Source organism: Dipteris shenzhenensis, chromosome 3, assembly GCF_047967505.1.
Source record: "Dipteris shenzhenensis isolate YYH24624 ecotype China chromosome 3, Dip_SZ_1.0, whole genome shotgun sequence".
NCBI lineage: Eukaryota > Viridiplantae > Streptophyta > Polypodiopsida > Gleicheniales > Dipteridaceae > Dipteris > Dipteris shenzhenensis.
This window is the reverse complement of record NC_141598.1, coordinates 38,490,314-38,511,947: the sequence shown is the minus strand read 5'-3', so window position 1 is coordinate 38,511,947 and position 21,634 is coordinate 38,490,314. Positions and strand designations below refer to the sequence as shown.

The 21,634-nt window shown below is 44.6% G+C and overlaps 1 protein-coding gene across 1 annotated transcript; it reads right to left on the bottom strand.

Moving 5' to 3' along the window:
• Positions 1-4,235: 4,235 nt before the first annotated feature.
• LOC147903767 (uncharacterized) lies at positions 4,236-4,661 on the bottom strand. Its single transcript, XM_087372280.1, has one exon. The coding sequence runs from the start codon at positions 4,659-4,661 to the stop codon at positions 4,236-4,238; it is 426 nt and encodes a 141-aa protein (XP_087228406.1).
• Between the last annotated feature and the right edge of the window lie 16,973 nt (positions 4,662-21,634).

Below are 21,634 nucleotides of genomic sequence, written 5' to 3'. Positions count from 1 at the left end.
GTCAAGTGCATCCATGTCTTTATCCATGCTGCTAATTCCCATTCAGCATGACCACGAGCCTCTTCATAACCTGTAGGCTCAGCACTCTCTATTGCTTGTGTCATGTATGCATATTGATGTGCTGCATAATTCTCAAATCCAACCAAACCTCTATTGTGGATATGTATACCTTGCTTGATCTACATAGAGTTTGCTCAATTTTAGGCCTCCTTTTTTGCACACTAGGTGTTCTTACTTTTGATACTCCAAACTCATCATCTAAGGACTCTGCACCACTCGAATCATCATCATTCAAAAAGTTGACCAATCCTATTTTTAGGAATTACATGTGCTTCATCAATCTTTGCTAAAAAACATTTGGTAGTGGACTTGGAAAACCTAGCTTTTATCAATGCTTTAGATATAAACTAGTGGGTGGATCATAATCAAAACTTGGAGGATACGTTGTTATTAAACTTAAAAAAAGACCTTGCTAGAAAGAACCTTTCTGGGGCCAATTTATTGTTGACTTTTGGAGCTATTGTTGTTGACACCCAATCTCTTGGCATCGGGTTGTAGAGTGCACACAATTGGTTTGGTCTATGTGGTAAGTGTGTGACTCCTCTTCTGCAGTCTTGCTATTTCTCACAAAGAAAAACCTGTTGAGAATCAAATTGTCTAGAGAGTCTGGACCTATAGAAACTACCACCAAAGATAGAACACCTTTATGCAATGGAGATAAGCAACATAACCTCATGCGCCAAACTCAATCATCAACAAATCATGTGTTCATTTAGACCATTATGTACTCAGTGACTCCTCATCAGATCATCATAAGAGATTTCAGCTTTCTTCTTGCTGAGTCTTCTAGTGCTTGAACTTTCAAGCTCTATAGAATCAACCATCTTTGGGCCAAAGAATTTCGATCTAGTTGTTGCTGGTCTAAGGTAGTATTGAAAGATAGTTCTTTCATGAGATCGCTAAAGTCTTATGGCTTCTTACAACAGTCCAGATAGAAATAGAAACTTGCCACTCCCTCCAAGGAATCCAAAGCTATTGAGACGACGTCTCTCCCATAAGCACTTTGGACTACAATAGTGAACGATATTTCTCATCCTACTCTCCATTTTACTACTCCCCATTGTCTTCCTCAGAATCCTTTGACCAAGACTTCTGCCCACTGTCTCCTAGTGGTTAATCACTTGATGGTGTGGTGCTAGCATTTACTCCCATGCCTCTGGCTCTACAAATTCTACTCATCAGACTTGCATTGCTTTCGAGTTGTCTTCTGTCCATTGCTTCCACAAAAGTAAATGATCGGAAAGGAGGTTGTAGATCTCTGGAATCTCCATCTCCTGAATTTGGAACTCATTAAGGTGATACCAATAGCTAGCGAGATAGGATGTCAAAATTCACTAACCATGTAGCGTTGAACAAATCTCTTGATTCTTCTAATACCCATGCCAAGTCATTCATGGAAAACTACTAAGCTTCCTCCACCCCACCTCAAAGACCCTTTAAAAAAAGATACTTTATTGCCCTCAACGACAGTCATATTGGCTTGTAAGAATATGATATATCAATATATAAACAATACTCTGCTAGTGCATCAATAGTACGTCAACATAGCAAATCATGCTCAATGCTCGACACATACTCTGCATGCAGCTGCTGCGTGGCCTCTAAATGTGCCTCTGCCACTTGAACTCTAGCTTCAAGGATTGACATCCAGTCTTCCAGTTGTCGCACCTGCTCCTATTGACCTCACAAAGACTCATTTTCCATGCGCAAGTGTGTGACTTCTACCTCCAGATTGGTCACCGTAGCAAATTCTCCCCCCGTACCAATTTGGGAAGCTATCCGTGCGAGCAAATGCAAACAAAACTGTAGCTGGACATGCTAGGCTACGACCAAAAATTAAACTCGGTAGAAGACATTGGTGATACACCCACAAACTCTGAGATCGCCATTAACACTTCTTCCGTTGACACCCTCACCACATCAGTTTCTGCCACTGATGTTGTAGTAGTCATCGCAATTGTTGTTGCTGTACTCTACTGAAGCTGCTCCATCCACCACTGCATCAGGGAACCTCCCACCACTAGAGTGCCACCTAGGATCACCATTGCAGTAGACACTGGAGTCGCCATCACCCGCTTTGCCATGACTGGTAACGCCATCGGTGTAGACACAACAATCTGCATCATTGCCACCCCAATAGTGGAAACACCTCCCACAGCACCAGTATGTACCAGAGTTGAAGGTGCAAGGGGAGACACCACCCCCTGGCTAAGGTGAGGCTTCTTCCATCGTTGTTTCATAGCCACTCCACCAGAAGATCCCTCTGCTTCATCCTGTGCAGGCCCCTCAGGTGCACGAGTGAGCACTAAGGCAGTCGATTGTCGAGGCACTATCGACTCCAAATGGATGCTCCAAATGGATGGGAAACAAAATCTCCAGAACTTGCCCAATCTTGGAATTGATTGCCTGCTTCTTATCCACATGAGTTGCCACCCATAAAGCCTCTGCATGAATCCGCTCCTTCAAAATTCGCGCCCATGGCACCGCCCTCTCGTCAGCAACATCTATCATCCCTCGAGTCCGAGGCGTGATGGTATATGTCTTGGCCTGCAAGAACAACAACTCGAGAATCTAGCGATATAGCTCCCTCATCTAAGCATCCGAACACCCACTCAGCTTGTACTTGCCCCTAGTAGGAGCTCCAAACTCCACCTTCATCACCACCGGTGTACATGTTGGTTGCACGACCATCGCGCCATTCGTAGGAAAAAAGAGATGCTGATGAATCAATTGCACAGTCAGCTCCCGATGCTCATCCAAAAGCTCCACAAAAACACCTACTACCAACTGTTGGCAAAGCACTGATGTTGACGGATGAACAACCACCCTCTGCCAATCGATACTGTTGAAACTACGAATCTGTAGCCGCTAAAGACGCTCATCAATTGACTGAGAATCTTTATAAACCAACGGAAGAAGAGGGAGAAATTGAGCATGAGCCATCCCCATGGTGAGGCGAAGGAGAAGAAACGAGATAACAGTGAATGTTGATGAGAATTGGAAGGCGAATGCACTCAAGAGAACTGCAAGTGCAATGATGAGCAAGTAGCAAGCAACTGGTACATGCAAACAATGGATCAAGAGTGGTAATTCATATTGCCAATATCCTACCTTGTGACGATAGTGAGTTGCATGGTGGCTAGACGAGGACCTTGCAGAAGACTGCTAACATCATGTCTCAAACCCTTCTGCCACGTGCCCTCATGCGATGGCTCGGCCGCCTCCACCTCAACCTAGGAAATCTGTGCCTCATTAGAGATGGGGAATGGGCATTGAAGACTGCCGTTATGATGGTATGGACAAAGCCAAAACCCATTAACTGGATGTGGAAGAACGTGCCCTTGCAAATCCACAAGATAAAATGATGTCGATCCACAATCATGGAAGACCTAGAATGGACCCAACCATCGCAATTTCAACTTCCTTGGCATTTTACCAAGGTGAGTGTTGAACAGAAGAACCAGTTGCCCATGCTTAAAAGATTTCTTCTTAGACGCCAAATCCACCCTTTGCTTGTGCCTAGCTTGAACCTCCAAGGTGAGATAATAGCTCTCCAGCTGCAAATCATCCAATTGGTCGAGAACATCCAACCAGAATACCATAGAGTCCTGCGGAAGAAGCCTGTCCTCCACTGCAATCCTCAGACTCAGAACAATATGCTCAATTGGCGTGATTGCTTCTAGCCCAAATGTCAATTTAAAAGGAGTCAACCCTATGGCCACCTTGAATGAAGTGCGGTGGTATGCCCATAGTGCTGCTAGCAACTTTTCATCCCAATCCGTGTAGTGCTCATTCACTAGTAGCGGCATGATCCTCTTGAACATATGATTGGTAGACTCAACCAGTCCATTCGCTTGCGGATAATAGGGAGAAGACTTCTTATGAATCACCATATAAAAAGCATTCATCCGCTTGATGAGTTTGTTGAAAAAATGAGTCCCCCTGTCGCTGATAATCTCAATTGGACACCCAAACTGAGTGAACACATCGTAGTATAAACACTTTGTGACCAATTTTGCGGTGTTGTCCTGCAAGGCCCAAGTGTAGCAATTTCGGGTGCGGGCAGCCGCGGGCTTGAATGGACCCATGAAATCCAGGCCCCATTTCTGAAATGGTTCCAAAGGCAAGATGGGATTAAGTGGCATGCGGTCTCAATCAATGGGTTGTCCCAACCGCTAGCAAAGGTCGCAAATTTTTGCAAACCATCGAGCATCCTTCTGTATGGTCGGCCACCATAACCCTGCCTGTAGAAATTTCTTTGTAGTGACTTCGCTCGCAAAATGGCCACCTGAAAGCCCACAATGAGCTTCCATTAACATTGCTTCTTGATCATGAGGTGGAACACACCACAGTAGTGCCTTTGTCAAATGTCGTCGGTACAACTGTCCTAGGACTACTTCAAAGGAACAGCTCCGCAATGCCAAACGTTTCCTATGATCTTGATTCATGTATTTGGGCATGATGCCGGTAGATAGGAATGAGAGCATCTCATCATACCATGACCATGGTCCTTCTGGGATGACTTCGACCTCTGCCGCAATCGGATCCGCCCGAAAAATCGCTGCTAGCTCTACATCAGGGAATTCGTCCTCCACTCCCATTGGTAGCTCCCAAGACTCCAGTCAGGAAAGATAATCTACAACCACGTGTTGTGAGCCCAGGCGATGAATGACATCAAAGTCGTATTCTTGCAAGAGCAACACCCATCATGCCAATCGACCTGTAAGACTTTGCTGCTTCACCAAATATAATAATGCGACATGGAAGATAAACAGTCGGCCCAACAAATAATGCCGGAATTTCTTGACAGAATAGATCATGCCCAGTCCTTCCCACTCTGTGACAGAATAATTCTTTTCGGCCATTGAGAGCCGTCAGCTTGTGTAGTAGATTGGGCGATACCACTTATTTGCATCTTCCTACATCAAGACACTCCCAATAGCTCTATCTGAGGCATCCAACAAACACATGAAAATTCTTCTCCCAATTTAGCAACAGTAGCACCAGTTTCTAGAAAGCTGAATCTTCAGCTATTGGTATGCTTGGTCGCACTCTACAGTCCACACAAATGCCTTCGATTCCACATGTGCCAATGCATTCAAGGGAATCGCCATGTGAGCCAGGAGCTGCAGATGTCTGCGATGCCATCAAATTTGGCCCAAGAACCACAAGGATTCCTTAGGCGTCGTTGGTGCCGAGGCTTGCATAATTATTTCCTTTATCCGGATCCACCGCAATTCCTTCCATCGAGATCACATGCCCTAAGAGTCGGCCGCTACGGACTACAAATGCACATTTCATCGGGTTTAGACTGTGAAGGAGACTTCCCTGCATCGTTGGAAACATTTCCGCAAGTGCTCTAGGTGCTCATCGAAAGTGTCGAACACACTAAGATCATCCATGAAAATCCTCATGAAATTTGTCAAATAGGACCCGAAGACCGAAGATCTCTTGCATTGCCCTCTAAAAATTCGAGGGAGCATTCCGCAATCCAAACCACATAACTATGCAAACATAGACCTCCTAGGATGTGATAAAATTTTGTTTTGGGCTAGTCTTCTGGAGCCATTCGGATTTGGTTGTACCCGCTATATCCATCCAAGAAGGAGTAGACCTCGCGCCGTGCCACTTCATCGAGCATCGAATCCATATAGGGCAAGGGAAATGGATTAGGAACTATGGCTACATTCAGCTTGTGGTGGTCGACACAAATTCGCAATTTCTTCTTTTCTTTAGCACAATGATAATCAGGGAAATCCACTCTGGTTTATCAATCGGTGCGATGAATCCCACCCACAACAAGTGCTCCAGTTCTTCATGCACTTGCTTGGCCATGTGTAGATTCATACAATACCTCTGTATCTTGGTCGGAGTGACATCTGGTTTGAGGTTAACCGGGTGTTGGTAAAACTTTAGATCCAGACCCTTCATATCTGCATAGTCCCAAGCAAACACATCGAAAAATTCTCGCAACAGGGCAATCAATTCATTGTAGCATTCAGTTGTCAACAAAGTGCTGACTTTGACTGGTTTAGATGCGCCATCCACTCCAAGAAAAACCATATCAAGAGCATCCTCCTAAATGCGTGTGACTCTACTCATTTGTTCTTTGAATTCCCTCTCCTGCTATAGGAGATCCCATATATCCAATTCTACTGCTACTTGCTGGGGCTTGGACTCCTCCTCCAGGACAAGGCTGACCACGTTCGCCAGACAACTGTGATGCACGTAGGTGTCTGCAATGCCTTCCACATCAATGGTGAAGATAGGAACCAACTTTGGATTTGCCTTGAGAAAGGCTTCCTCCTCATCATCCTCCAATCTTTCCGCCATGTTCACTATCTCAGGCCAACATAGGTTGGACCACATCTGCCAATGGTGCTGCCACTCCCATTGTGACCCACACTTTCTTCTTTCCTCTCCGCATTGAAACAACGTTCTGCTCATAATTTTGCTTGACTTTCACTTGCCGCAACCAAGGCCTACCCAAAAGGATGCTATACTCTGGTGTTGCGGCTTCCATGTTGAGCACCACAATAGATACTCCGAATGATATGCCCACCACCTCTAGAACAATGGCCCACAAGATTCTAAGTGGTCGAACCCAGCATTGATCAACCATGCAGACTAAGAATGGTGCCGGCTCCCAAGACATCTAGCCCATTTCTTGGCAGGTCTTCAAAGTGACAATATTGACCCCCAAACCGCCATCTACCAGCACCTGAGCAAAAGTCCGACCTTGTGCATTTGTGGAAATCACTGGAATTCTCATGTCGGTCAGAGGAAATGTTAGAACTGGGCATGAATCAGCTTGACATAGCTCCACCTCTTCTGATTCTGACTCCGTGTGCAAGGAGTGCAATAATTGTCGGTGGAATCTTGGAACCAGATTAAGCAATTGGCCCAATGAAATTCGGATAGGAGCCTCCAAAATGCACTCCACCAACCCCAGCTCGCTTTGCGAAAAATTTGCCCGCCTCTTAGCTTGGTTAGCAACCAACAACGGAGTTGCTTTGATCGCCGTCGAACCATTTCTTGGTAAGTGTAATTTGAATTTGGCTTGAGTCTCTGCCTCTAATTGAACAACTAGTTCTGCAAACTACACCTTTCACACTTCACTAGGCGTCGCTGTGGACGTTGGCATAGACATCAATGGTGGCTCCTTCGTCACTAACTCACAGACTTGGGGACGCAGTTTTCCTGAGCTGACCAATCCAACATCTTGTTGCCGTTCTTGGGAGTCGATCCTCGTAGCTTAGTACCAGCACTGGTGATTATGCTAATCTCCGGGCACACCAGCGGATCATCATCAACAATGTGTACCATCGAAGTGCTGGGCATTTTCTCGGCCATCTTTTGCTGCTCTGCGTGTTGTCGATCCCATTCCTGAGCCTCCAGGAATTTGTTTCGCCAATGGCCTTCACCCAAACAAAATAGACAGGTCTTCAGATGATTCTGACCACGACCCTCACCTCCACATTCGCATTTGCGGCCACCGTCGCCTCCGCCTCGTTGGAATGTCTGTTGTTGTGGCTGGAACGCTTGCTGTGCTACGGCTCTTCTTGTACAAAAGACGTAGCTGAATCTTGCTACTGACCAACTACTCTCTGGCCATGCCCATTGTAATGGCATGCCACCATGTTGTGTATATTAGTCAAGCAAATCATACGCCAATTCGCGTTAATCGACTGCGGAGTGACTAGGATTGCGACAGTGAGTACACCATATCCCCTTCAAGCCTTTAGGTACGGATCCTTCTCCAAAAGCCACTAGCATGCCCTTACCTCCTTTAGAGGCTCTTGGGGCCTTCGTCTCTGCTTCTGAGTCAAAATCCTCCAAACTGGTACCTTCAGACCTTCCGTTTGAACTGGTCGCATCCGAATCATCCTCACTGTCATCCGACTTCTTGGATTTGGCCATTTTCTTTTTAGATTTGCTCTTCCCGGATTTGCAATTTTTGGATGTCCTCCCATGTAGCGATTCCCTCGCTCGCACTGCTTGCACCATGACCGCCACAAGTGTATATGTCCGACCCAATGTGGCCAATGCCATCCGCAGATCTAGCCTCTAAATGAAGTAGTCATTGAGTACCTCCTGAGCAGGCCCGTAGGTACACCTTGCAAGAGTAAATTGAATTTGGATGCATAACCTTCCACATCCTAATTGCCTTGCTCCAAGCTACGCAATCTCTCTAGAGTTTGCTCTATTTTGCAAATCTTTCTAAAACATTGCATTCATGTACAAACATGCCTTGGAGGGAGGGTGGTTTTGGATTAAGATTTAATGTTTAGGAGGTTGTTTGTGGGTAGTAAACAAATATGAATTAGTATAATAAGGAACAAAGTTAAAAAGTGATATTGGATACTAAATTCAAAGACAAAACAACTCATAGGAAAAGCAAAGGAAGCCTCCAATGTGAGTGGAAATAGAGATTTTAAAGAGTTTACAATGGAAAATGAAGTAATGTTTGAGCACTTGGTAGAAAGATTCATTCTAGCCCCAAAAGTGTTTGATTTGCAATGCTTTTTGTAGAAACGAAGTGCTTTTGGAGTAACCAAGAGGAGAGTTCATTCTAACCCCATCTTGAATAGAAATGAGGGATTTTTATAAGATATCAAAGAGGAAATGAAGTGTCTTTGGAGCAAATAGTAAGAGGATTCAAAAAACAACACAAACCTTCAATTGTTAGATATCAATGCTCCACTCTCATGTAACTACACGGGAACTAGCTAACTCTACTTGTAAGCCCCCCATATGAGGAGAAGGCATTTGAGTAGCTCGGTTATCTGCTAGGTCCTGGTTTGGACACCAGATGGGGGCCATGTGTGGCCTGATGGCTGGACGGCTTCAGATAGAGTTGGCACACCGCCAACTAGGCTACATGCAAGTGCGGGAAGGCATCCCTTGACTGTATCAAAGCTTGAACTCTAGCAAGAAGATTTGGTAGTGTGTTTCTGTTTGCAAGCAGATTGTGAGAGATGGCCCAGCCGGCAAGACTGCGAATCCCACCGTTCGGCGAAAGCGGAAAGTTGAACGGCTCTAACTATCCAGTCTGGAAGTTCAAGATGAAGACCATCCTAAGCGCATATGAGCTTTGGGACACTGCTATTGGGATGGACGTGAGGCCGGTTGCGAGACTGGATCCAGCCAATGCAGGACAACAGATAGTACCAATTGCAGATGAGATTCTCGCGTGGACAAGAAGAAATGCAGATGCGCTGTGTTCTATTGTATGCAGTGTTAGTGATTCTGTCATGGCATTAATTCAACATGTCACCACAGAGGAGGAGGCATGGATGGTGTTGAAAAATCAGTACGAGACCACGAATCCGACACGAATTCAGAATCTAGAGACTCAACTCGCGAATGAGAAGTTGTCTGAGTCTGAAGCAGTAGAGAATTTCATCACTAGGGTGAAGAATCTGCGCGATCAGATGATTGCGATTGGCATCACCGTCACCAACGAGAATCTAGCATGAAGGTGCATATGGATTCTCCCATCAAAGTACGATGGTCTTGTTACGGCACTAAATACATAGAACAGAAATCTGCCCCTCAACTTTGAGGATTTCAGCGTGATGCTTCTGGAGGAGATGCGTGAAAAGATGAGGACTAGAGAAGATTCGGCTTTCTGGACCGGATCAAAGAAAGATAAGGGTAAGGACTCTGGTAACCCATCTTCTTCTGATGATAAAAAGAGAAAGAAGAAGATCAATTGCTTCTATTGCAACAAGGCAGTGCACAAGCAGAATGAGTGCCGAAAGAAGATTGCAGATGAGAAGAACGGAGTAAAGAAAGAGTCCAGCAATAGCGCATAGGCAGTACCAATAGAGCTATTTATCGTAATTGAGGAGATTTGCACGGAGGCAATTCATATACCTGTAGATGAACTGTGGATCATTGACAGTGGTGCATCGCGCCACATGACCAGTCGGAAGGATTGGTATACCTCTCTACAGCCGGTAGGGAATGACATCCTGGTAGCAGTCGGCAATGATGCAAAATGTCTAGCAAAAGGAAAAGGTACGATTGCTTTCAAATCAGATGGAGTTGTAAAACAGTTGTCCGATGTTCTTTATGTGCCAGATATCAAGAGGAACTTGTTGTCCGTTTCTGCGATCACGGATCGGAACCTCAAAGTCCAATTCGATAAGAATGGTGCACAGATCCTGGATCTTCAAGGAAAGGTCGTTGGTAAAGGTACACGATGCAACAACGTTGACTAACTCTTAGCTTTCAGTGCTCGAGCAGATGTGAAGAACACTAAGCTGTGGCATGAGAGGTTTGGTCATCTAAACCTTAGTTCTTTGAAGGAGATGCATAAAAGTGGAATGATTGCAGACCTACCAAAAATTTCATATCTGCCCGATGTATGTGAAGCTTGCATGATGGGCAAGCAGCATCGGCAGCCCTTTCCTAAAGAGGCGAATAGGGCAAAGGCTCCTCTAGAGCTCGTTCACACGGACCTCTATGGAAAGATGGAGACAAAAGCTTTGGGTGGTTCCTACTACTTCATGACGCTGATCGACGACTACGGTAGAAGGATATGGATATACTTCTTGAAGACTAAAGATGAGGCTTTCAGTAGGTTCAAGGAATGGCATGTAATGGTTGAGAAAGAATCGGGGAGGAAGGTGAAGAAGTTGAGATCAGATAGAGGTGGAGAGTTCACATCAACTGAATTCGAAAGTTACTGCAAAAGTCATGGAATCAAGAGGCAGAAACCCCCGCCACATACATCACAGGAAAATGGAGCAGCAGCACGCAAGATGCGCGCCATCTGCGAAATGGGCCGGAGTATGATGAAAGGGAAAGATTTGCCAAAGGCTTTCTAGGCTGAAGCACGTAACACTACAGTTTACATCCAAAATCGTAGCTACACGAAGGCTGTGAACGGGATGACTCCACTGCAAGCCTTTTCTGGTAAGAAACCTTCAGCTGCACATTTCAGAGTTTTTGGATGTGACTATTTTGTGCATGTCCCTGATGCTACCAGGACCAAATGGGAACTGAAGAGTCAGAAGTGTATTTTCTTAGGCTACAGTGAAGAGGCAAAGGGTTACTATCTCTATAACCCTGTTACCAAGAAGATAATTGTAGGTCGTGATGTGGTCTTCTTAGAACAGCTGCATCAATTGGAGGAGGATGCTTCCTTCCCAGACAACCAGGACCAGGATATCCATCCAGTACTGCCACCAACAAGAGACCGAACTCCCCCAATGGTGCTTGGGAGGATTCAAGACAAAGAAGATGAAGAAGAGCCTACAAAGACACAATGGCAATGGCCATTCCCAAAGTGGGTAAAGTAGCTTTTGGACGGTAGAGAACCTCCAACCATTGAGGAGGAACCATCCGAACACCGTCGGTCCAAGAGATTAGAGGAGCAAAGAAGGACGCAGGAGCACTTGGTCAACTATGCTTTGATGATAGAAGTGATCCGTGCTGATGAACCCAAGTGTCTTGGATGGAGGCTATGCAATCGGAGTATGGCTCCATAATGCAGAACAACACTTGGGACCTTGTGGATCGACCACCAAAACGCAAGGTAATCGGAACCAAGTGGGTGTACAAGACCAAGTATAAGTCCGATGGCACGTTGGATAAGTACAAGGCTCTCGGCTCATGGCAAAAGGATTTGCATAGGTACATGGTTTTGATTATCAAGATACTTTTGCTCCCATAGCTCGACTAACCACAATTCGCAGTGTTTTGGCTTTAGCTGCCCAGGGAAGTTGGCCCGTGTTTCACATGGATGTGAAATCCACCTTTCTGAATGGAGATCTCAAGGAGGAGGTATATGTGGAACAACCACTAGGTTTTGAGATCCGCAGTTCAGAAGGTAGTCTGCAAACTGAAGAAGGCACTTTACGGGCTAAAACAGGCCCCACGAGCATGGTACCAGTGAATTGATGCCTACTTTTTGCAAAACGGGTTCAGGAGGAGCCCATCTGATGCAAATTTGTATATCTTCAGAGAAGGAGGCAGGTGTATGATCGTGGTCCTTTATGTGGACGACCTTGTCATAACAGGGAACCATGAAGAGAAGATCTTGTAGACGAAGCATTTGCTAGGAAGAGAGTTTGAAATGACAGACCTCGGACTGATGCATTTCTATTTTGGGATCGAAGTTTGGCAGGAGCCGAAACAGATCTTTATTTCACAGCTGAAGTACACTGGAGAGATACTGAAGGCATTTGGCATGGCTGAGTGCAAGACAGCTGATACCCTTATGGAGGTTGACGTGAAGCTCTCAAACAAGGATTCATCACCACTGGTGGACGAAGCGAAGTACAGAAGGCTTGTGTGCAGCTTGATTTACCTATGCAACACACGGCCGGACATCAATTTTGCAACTGGTGTACTAAGCAGGTTTTCCAATAAGCCCCGGGAGAACCATTGGAGGGCAGGGATGCGAGTGCTGAAATACATTAAAGGCACACTTGATTATGGCATCACCTATACCAAGGGCAACATCTTGACTGGATTCTGTGACTCGGATTTGGGCAGGAGACATGGATAGCAGGAGATCAGTGACAGGGTACTATTTCTCACTTGGATCTGGAGTTGTGTCATGGGTCACCAAGAAGAAACCCACAGTTGCTCTTTCTTCTACCGAGGCTAAGTACAAATCTGCATGCTTTGCTTCTTGTGAGGCAATGTGGTTGAGGAGGATTTTGGGGGACATGGGTGCAGTGCAGAACAAGCCTGCAGAACAAGCCTACACAGTTATCATGTGACAATCAGAGTTGCATGGTGATTGCAAAGAACCCGGTGTTCCATGCTCGCACAAAACACATTGAGATTCAATATCACTTTGTACGTGAGCTCATCATGGATGGAGAGGTCGACTTGGTGTACTGTCCGACTACAGAGAATGCTGCGGACATCTTCACGAAGGTTCTTGGAAGAGACTTGCTAGAGAGGCATCTTCATTGACTTGGCATTAGGCCGAAAAAGTAAGTTCACTTGTAGGTGAACATTGAGGGGGGGTGTTAGATATCAATGCTCCACTCTCATATAACTACACGGGAACCAACTAACTCTACTTGTAGGCCCCCCATATGAGGAGAAGGCATTTGAGTAGCTTGGTTATCCGGTAGGTCCTGGTTTGGACACCAGATGGGGGCCATGTGTGGCCTGATGGCTGGACGGCTTCAGATAGAGTTGGCACATCGCCAACTAGGCTACATGCAAGTGCGGGAAGGCATCCCTTGACTGACTGCGTTGAGGGTAGATGGAGCATTTCCTAGGGCAGCCCACTCTTGGGTTGCGGAGCCCGTTTGGAGTCTCAGATGATCCCAGATGGCTCTGGGCTGAATGGAGACCATAGGTTAGTTGCTCTGTTTTTTGCGCACCGGTTCTATCATATGGTCGGTGGCCTCGACCCCAGTCGACCGTTTTGGGCGGACTGGGTCGGTCACCCAATTGAGCCTAACCGACTACGACTGGTGGCTATATAAGAGCAAGCCCGTGAAGCCCATTTTATCACTGGCTTCAGCAACCCTGATTCCTTAGCATCCAGCCTCCATCTTCTACTGTTTCCAGCATGCCATCGAAGCTTCTTTCGCAGGAGGTGGGTCGGGAGGGAGAGAGGAAGGAGCTTTGAGGGATGAGGGGAAATATGAAGAGTAGGAGGGGAAGAATGGAAAAGGGCAGGGAATGAAATGGAGAGGGAGGATGCCAATAGAGACAGGAGGGAACTAAGTGGACAAAGAGAGGCGGGGGAGGGATGTGAAGGAGGGGGGTGCAAATGAAGAGAAGGAGGTGGAGTAGGGGGAAGGGAGAGAGAGAGAGAGAGAGAGAGAGAGAGAGAGAAGAAGGGTAGCATTGTTGGATACTAGGCTCCCATACCTCACACACTAGGGTTGCCTTGGTATTCACCATGGTATTTGTGCACTTGGCATAGTCTTGGTATTCTACATGTCATAGTCTTGCTATTCCATTTGGCATAGTCTTGGTATTCCACTTGGCATAGTCTTGGCATATTTGTGCACTTGGCATGTCTTGGTATTCTACTTGGCATAGTCTTAGGGATAACTAGGTCAGATGCCATAGAGCTTATCAACTTAACCTACTTTGGAGGTTTTATACTCAAGTGCTAGGTGCTTTGAGGATACTCGAGTGAACCCAAGCAATAAGATTTTTTTTATTGATGTGGTTGGTATATTCACCTTGAAGAAATAGGATCACTTGGCCTCTAGTAACCACCTTTATGACATTTGTGATTTTTGCTTGGTCAAGCATAGATGCTCAGCTTCTGTACTTGAGTGCTTGTGACTCAGCATAAGGTTGGGCACTTCAACATAAGAGAATTGAGACTGAATATAGAAATCAAGAATTTTATACAATTGCATGAGATCATTTATGCACTATGCATCACATGGAAGCACATGTGCATAGTAGGCTAGTGGATAGATTTGGAGACTAGTTGAAGAGATTATTTGGTCAAGAGATCACTCAAGCATATAAGCTAGGTTACTCGATCATGAAAATGTTTTGAAATCTATAAAAAATTTAGGTACACTCCAATCCTATGGATTGGGTTGCCCATTTCCAACTCTCATACTCATCATACATGAACATAGGTTACAATTTTTAGTAATTCATGCACCTAGGTAGGTTGGTTTACCCTCATGCAATATTATTTCACAAAATGCAACCAATTATGCACAAATCTATAATCAAGTCCCTAGGACTTGAGCGAAGAAAAATATCAAAACTGAAGTCTTCCAAAATTTCTGAGATTTTTTACAATAAAAGAGTTCTCATAGGATTTGATTTTTGCTTATAAACATTGATATAAGTGAAGACATAAAATTTCATTGTTGTTTTATTAACATTGTATTGTAAGTTCAAACTATCATTGCATCTCTACTTTTGATTTGGGTATAATCTTGCAAGTAGTGATTGCCCTTGGGTTTCCCCTTCTTGATGTAGTAAAAAGTTTTTTTTTTAAAGCCCTTCACTCTCTTTTGGTACTCTTATCTGCTTGTTCTTCTATTCTACCATAGCAAACCATTGGAAGATTACGAGTTCAAGGATTTTGGCAATAAGTGAACAATAGGACACTTTGGTGGAGACTAACACTCTTATGCAATTTGGTTGGTTATTAAAAAACATTTTTATGAGTTTTAAGGCATCGATGTTCAAAATAAATATAGGAAAATTTTTCTTTTTGTTACATTTGATCTAAAATGGTACAAATCTCTATGCCAAGTCTAGATTTATCTTGGATGCACAAAAATCATTAAACCTTGCAAGTTTGGCAATTTATGCCCTTTTTAACCTATAGGCTACTCATCGGCACCATTTCACAAATGCCATTATGTCAAAATGATGCTAGGTTATGACTTTGTAGCAATATAAAGACTTGATATAGAGTAGAATTGAAGTTGGCTATTAAAGTTGAAGTCAACAAAAACACAAAAAATAACCCAAAAATTAGTGGACTTCAATTTTCATTGGAAAACATAAAATTTCTCAAAGATACATGAATTCTTTATTTGATAGTGCATAACATCTGGAGTGTGCTGGTGAAGATAGATCTTACAAAGGAAATGAGAGTGCTTCAAGAACTATGATGTATTGAATGGAAAAGGGATTTATGGGATGTGTAGATTGGAATTTTGGAGCTAGGGTATATGAAGGGGCTACTCATAGTTATTGACATGAAATTCATGGGACTCCCAATATCATCATCACATATGCTGGGCCATGTACTTTGGGGTTACGTGCCTAGATTTGTCCATAATAGTCATGACTTTATGCTCTTTCTACGCGCATTTAATGCACCAATGCTTGCACACACTTGTATAAGGTGTCGCATATGCATTGTTTCCCATACTTCTCCTTCTTTGAATGAGTCTCTGTTACACTTCTTTTGGCCTAATATTTTGCCTTCCATGCCTCTCTCTAATACATTAGGGAAGCAACCTCCCTTTTTGAGTCCTATGTCTTGTACATATGGACCTGCATGGGTACATGCAATAAAAGTGAGTTTCTCATAAATTTTGGGTCCACTTTAATAAAAAGTTAGTGGATTAGAGTGAATAAAATGAGATCTTTGTGTCTAAATACAAGTCTCTTCTATTCCACCTTATGTAGTCCCTTAAAAATATGTATCACCCACAAATGACATTAAGTGAACACTACCTCATCTGTTTACTTGCACTTTGGGGAAAGAGGGAAGGCTTTAACTTGGATTCTACCACATTTATAGGGCCCACTTCCATTGAATGTGAGAAGCATAGGCGTGTGTAGGATCATGTCTTACGTGCTTGCACTCACAAATTTGTCAATGGTCATATTGGACAATGCAATGCATTGAATGGAAGCATGACAAGACATTGGGGAGAATTGGGGTCTCCAAAGGGCCCCCAATTAGTGTTTCCTAATTTCAAGGGATTAGTGAGGTATTTAAGGTGTACCAATGGGAGTGCTCCTTTTTGTGGGGCAATGCCATGTTGAGGCGGAGGGTGGGCAGACCTACAAACAGCCCCTATTGGCTACTCCTCTTACATCGGGGACCACTCAAACCATCCCCCCCCCTCAACCCATGCTTAACCCTTCTCCCATATGCACCTCCCCCAAACAAACCTACAAGCCATTCAAGAGGTGGTGGGCCCTTCTGGGTGAATTTTTCCCCCCTCTCAGCTTGTTACAGGCCTGCCCCCTCCTCTTCTCTGGTCCAGCTCCATTCTCCCTCCATTTTTCAAACGTGGGAACTCATTTGGCATCTTCTTTGCCCCCTCCTGCTCTAGGTCCACTATGTTTCTCCCTCTCCAGCACCTCCTGTAGTAGCTGCTCATTCTCTCTCTACTATTCCTAGCTATAGCACTCCTACAGCAGCAACTGCTCATCCCCCTCTACTCTTTCTTCCTCCATTCCTAGCTACAGTACCTCCTATAGTGGCTGCTCATCCCCCTCTGCTCTTTCTCCCTCCATTCCTAGCTACAACACCTCCTGGATAGCTGCTCATCCCCCTCTACTCTTTCTCCCTCCATTCCTAGCTATAGCACCTCTTGGAGCTTCTCTCAACCTTCAGTTGCACCCTCTATACCTTCTCCCTCTCTCTCCCTCTATCAGAGCTGTTCTCTCCCTCCAAGCTGCACTTTCTAGTCCACTATTGCTGTTGTGACCTCTATACAAGCATGGTGAGGAAACCATACATGTACTCTATGTCCACAGGAGCAAAAATGCACTAGGTGAATGGGTGCCTTGCACCTACAGCTTGAATGATTGGATAGTCATGAGAGGATCTGCCAAGGGTCCACATAAGCTTCCCAAGAGCAAAAGAGCTGATCTTTTGCATGAATGGAAGGGCCACATCATGAACTTCAAGCTTGGGAAGAAAGGATTGCTTGCAAAGGTGCAACACATCTACATGGGGAAGGACATGCGCCTTCCTCTGTCAAGCAATCAATCGACAATACCATCACATTGTAAGTCTACATTTTGTGTAATATTTTGAAGTATAATGAGTCAGCTTGAAATTGTATTTTGAAATAGAACTAGTGTAATGAGTCACTTTGAAATTGTATTTTGAAATAGCACTTGTGCATAGCAGATGTATTTCCTTTAGACTTTGAGGAGTGGGAACCAGTCGAGTGCTTCTTAGGTAAGTTTACTGCCATTCATGAGGATTTAGGAAGGCAATCGCATGCTAGAGAGAGGTCCTCTACTTTGAAACAGAGAAATATCTATCGGTATAATGCCAAGTACATTACTCCAAGGATGGCATCAGGCTATGGCCATCTTCAATGCATTGCAACACCACAACCTGAAGACATGGATTGCAGCATAGTGGACACAAGAACAATGCAATCATACAAGGAAAAGATTGCAAAGGATGTGGGCATGGCCAAGAAGTTTACATTTGGCTCTAAATGGGTAAGGTTGTCTTGGTTTATGCCTCTACACATTTTTGCTTCTTGTTTTCATAATATCCAGATGCACAAAACAAAAACCATGTGGTCATGCAAGTGCCTACATGAGAATGCCCTTGAGGAATTGCTTGGGGTGAATTGGGGAAGCAGGTCAGGTGAACAAAAGGGTGATCTGTTTCAATGCCATGTATGTAAGGACAATGTGGTTGTCAAGTACCACATCTCCTGCCAAATGTTATATTTTGCTTTCCAATATAGGTGCTGGAAGAAAACAGGTGGCAATTGGCTCCCCCTTGACTCTAACGATGATGATAATATAGGGGTAAGTTTATGTATAGGTTCTCATTTAGGAGATGTCAAGAATGTGACTCTCACATCACAATGGACTCTCAGGGACGTGCGGGAACACCTATTGGTCATGGAGGATGGCATGTCTGAGTCCTTTCACTTTACCTTAAATGGTAAAAAGGTAGGAAAGTGTGCAGAGAAGCTTGTGCATAGTGCCACTTTTATCCCTCCTACAATATTGAAGATTGTCTAGAAAATGTGGGGTGGAACAATTGTGGATTTTAACATTTTCCAATTAATAGTGGTGCAATTAATTTTGACGTTTTGAATGGTTTTGTTTCATGTCAATGTTAAGTTTTTCCCCAATTTTTCATAATTCTTTTTATTTTTTATATTTAGAACATTTGGGTATATATAGGTTATGAAGTTACTTTAGTTTCAAAGTTTCACTATCATAGCCATAGTTCTCCCAGCTATAAAACTACCATGGATTCTGCTAGGTCTGCCTTTCACGATTTCATCTCCCATACTCCATTAATTGATAGAGAGGAGGAGTTATTTCCAGTCTTTGATAAGAGCATAGATGTCCTAGGCACCTACTTGGGAGCCCAAGACGATTTTGAAGACCTCATCAAGTACATGCAAGACTACATCGCGAGTTTTGCATATCAACTTGATGAGTCTACAAAAAGATGGGTCCCAATTGATTATTTGCAATACTTGTTCAATCAAGAACCCAGGATCATGAAGCGTTTAGATTGCTTTCGACCCAGCTCACATCCCTAGGGTTTAGGGAGGTGGACACTAATGACCTCCTAGCATGTGAGTCATCAGAAACACAGGAAATAGGTTCCTATCCTAGGAAATGACCTTTATTTTCCTTCTCTAGGAGGGACAAATGGAAGAGGAGGCCTTGACCTCAAGCCCTGACCCTACCCCTGCCCTTTTCGATCCTCTTATTTCTGTAGATGAGCCCAACATCTACAATGAAGAGCCCATAGATGAAGAAGCTGAGGAGCGGGAAGCTGCATTGGCCCTAGAAGTGCTCCAGCGACCTCCTAAACCCCATTCTACTTCTCAAATTCCATCCACCTCATGCACCACCTCTGTTGACCCCGCAACAATGATATGGTTTCTTGCTCCCCTTCTTGTCAATGGAGAACAATACCTCTTTCTCCATGACATAGAGGTTATGTTTGGTCTCCGGGAGGATGAAGCTCTTGGTATCCTGTGTGGATACGAGGTGGACACGACTATGCAAGAACCTGGGTTTTTGGGAGCAGATGATTCAATAGAAGAGGTTCTTACTTTAACACTGGCCCAAATCAAAGATGCAGAGACATCAATCTACTCTGATCTACCTGATGTTCCAGAAGAAGCCTCCACATCTCACTCCAAACAGCAGGAGGCCTCTGGATCCATCCTCATTGACAAAGAGGAAGGGATTGAGCATGATGACTCCATAGTGGTAAGAAACTATGAGCTTTGAATTTCTTCTCTCTTGATATACTTTTGCTTTAATGGAATTCTAATGTAATGTTACACTGTTGCAAGAGGCATTTGAGGTCGACCTATTCTCATCTCGACAACGCCTTGTTCGCAGTAGCTTCGGCCGAGATCACTCACTAGCACATTACCTTGGCCAAGCAAAAGGGCGCTTTGTGGTTATCCACAAAAAGTTTTATCCACATGGCACTGATGACCTCCTGAAGTGCAAGGCCTTGTCAAGAGTGATTGGTCATGCTGACATCAATCGCAATGCTGACAAGGTCATTTTAGTGAACCGCACAGCTGCCCTCAATGCCTTTGGAACCAATTTTCAAGGTATGGCATTGACAGCAGCAGCCATATTCCTGGCCAGCAACGACAACAGCGTTGACTCTCTATCGACTAGGTTTAGAGCTAGGAGTGTATTTGGGAATTCAAAGCCCGATGTTCTCAGTGTTTTAGAGAAGAGAGAAAGGCTCTGAAGCCTTATTGTATAGAAAATTTATTTTATATGAATACAACTATACTTTTTATACAGTGCCCCATTTTGTGTTCTTTTACAAAATTTATTTTATAGTGTCATTGTATTTTGTAACTTTAATTGTTGTTGGCATTGATATTTTCATTTACTATTCTATTCAAAAGCATGCAATCAGATAAATATTTGCGCTATAATGGTCATTTCTTAGCAATCTAGTAAGAATCTCATCGCACGGCAGAAGGCAAATGTGTTCGGCATCGCACAAGGAGCCCATAGCGGGTTTTACCATTTTTGGGCTCCCTCCGTGATGCCGAACACATTTGCCTTCTGTCGCACGATGAAAAAACATCATTTGACCACTCAAATTCACATTGAACTTGCATAAACTGATGGAAAGCATCACGTAACATGTATAATAACATGGGAACAGTAATAGACATAAAGATATCTTTTATTCATTGGCCTCAAAGGGCAGAGATTTACAAAATGATTCAGGTTACACCAAATGAACCTAAACAACATCTAGGGCCTAAGGGAGGGATCGGAGCGGATGCGCTTGGCGAGAGTGCAAGGTCCTTGTCCATCACTATTACTCTTTTGGCATAAATAGCATATAAGTTCACGTCTTCAAAAAGACCTACTGTCATTTGCTCTGTTGCCTCCTGAATTGCTCCCATAGTGCCTGAAGTGAAACACACATCACTTTTGTAATGATGTGCTATTTCACGTGCAACACGCTGGAAGGGTGCACGGGGAATGAGATTGTCCATAGTGGTTTGGAACTTGCGGATCTCCTGAAGTGCCTTCACGCCTAAATGGAGCAGTGAGAGGGAGAGAGTAGCAAGGAAGATGGAGGAGGAGAAGCAGATGAGGGCAAGAGGAAGAGGAGGAGAAGAGTAGGGCGACAGGTGTAGAAGGGAGGGAAGGAGTTGTTGTAGAAGGGAGGAGGAGGGGAGAGATGCTACAGGAGGGAGGAGGAGGGGAGAGATTTTGCAGGAGGGAGGAGCAGAGGAGAGGGATCCTGGGCGGCTGGAGAAGGAGGGGAGAGGAAGGAGGGAGGAGGAGCCAGAAGGAGGAGGAGGAGGGGAGAGGGAGGAGGGAGGAGGAGGAGCAAGACGGAGGAGGGGAGAGGAGGAGGGAGGGGGAGGGAGGGAGAGGGAGAGGGAGGAGGAGGAGGGAGGGAGGGAGGGAGGTAGGGAGGGAGAGAGAGGGAGGGAGATAGGGAGAGAGAGAGAGAGGGAGGGAGGGAGATTCGAAATTTGAAATCCAAATTTCAAAAAGTGGCCCCCTCCCCTCATTGATGGGGGAGAGGTGGGCTCAAATGTGGGCTTAACCCACCTAGGTTGGGCTAGTTAGGCCTCTCTGGGACCCTCCAAGCCCCTGCAAGCATTACTTATAGATGTATATCTAGCACATCTTCATATTGACTTTG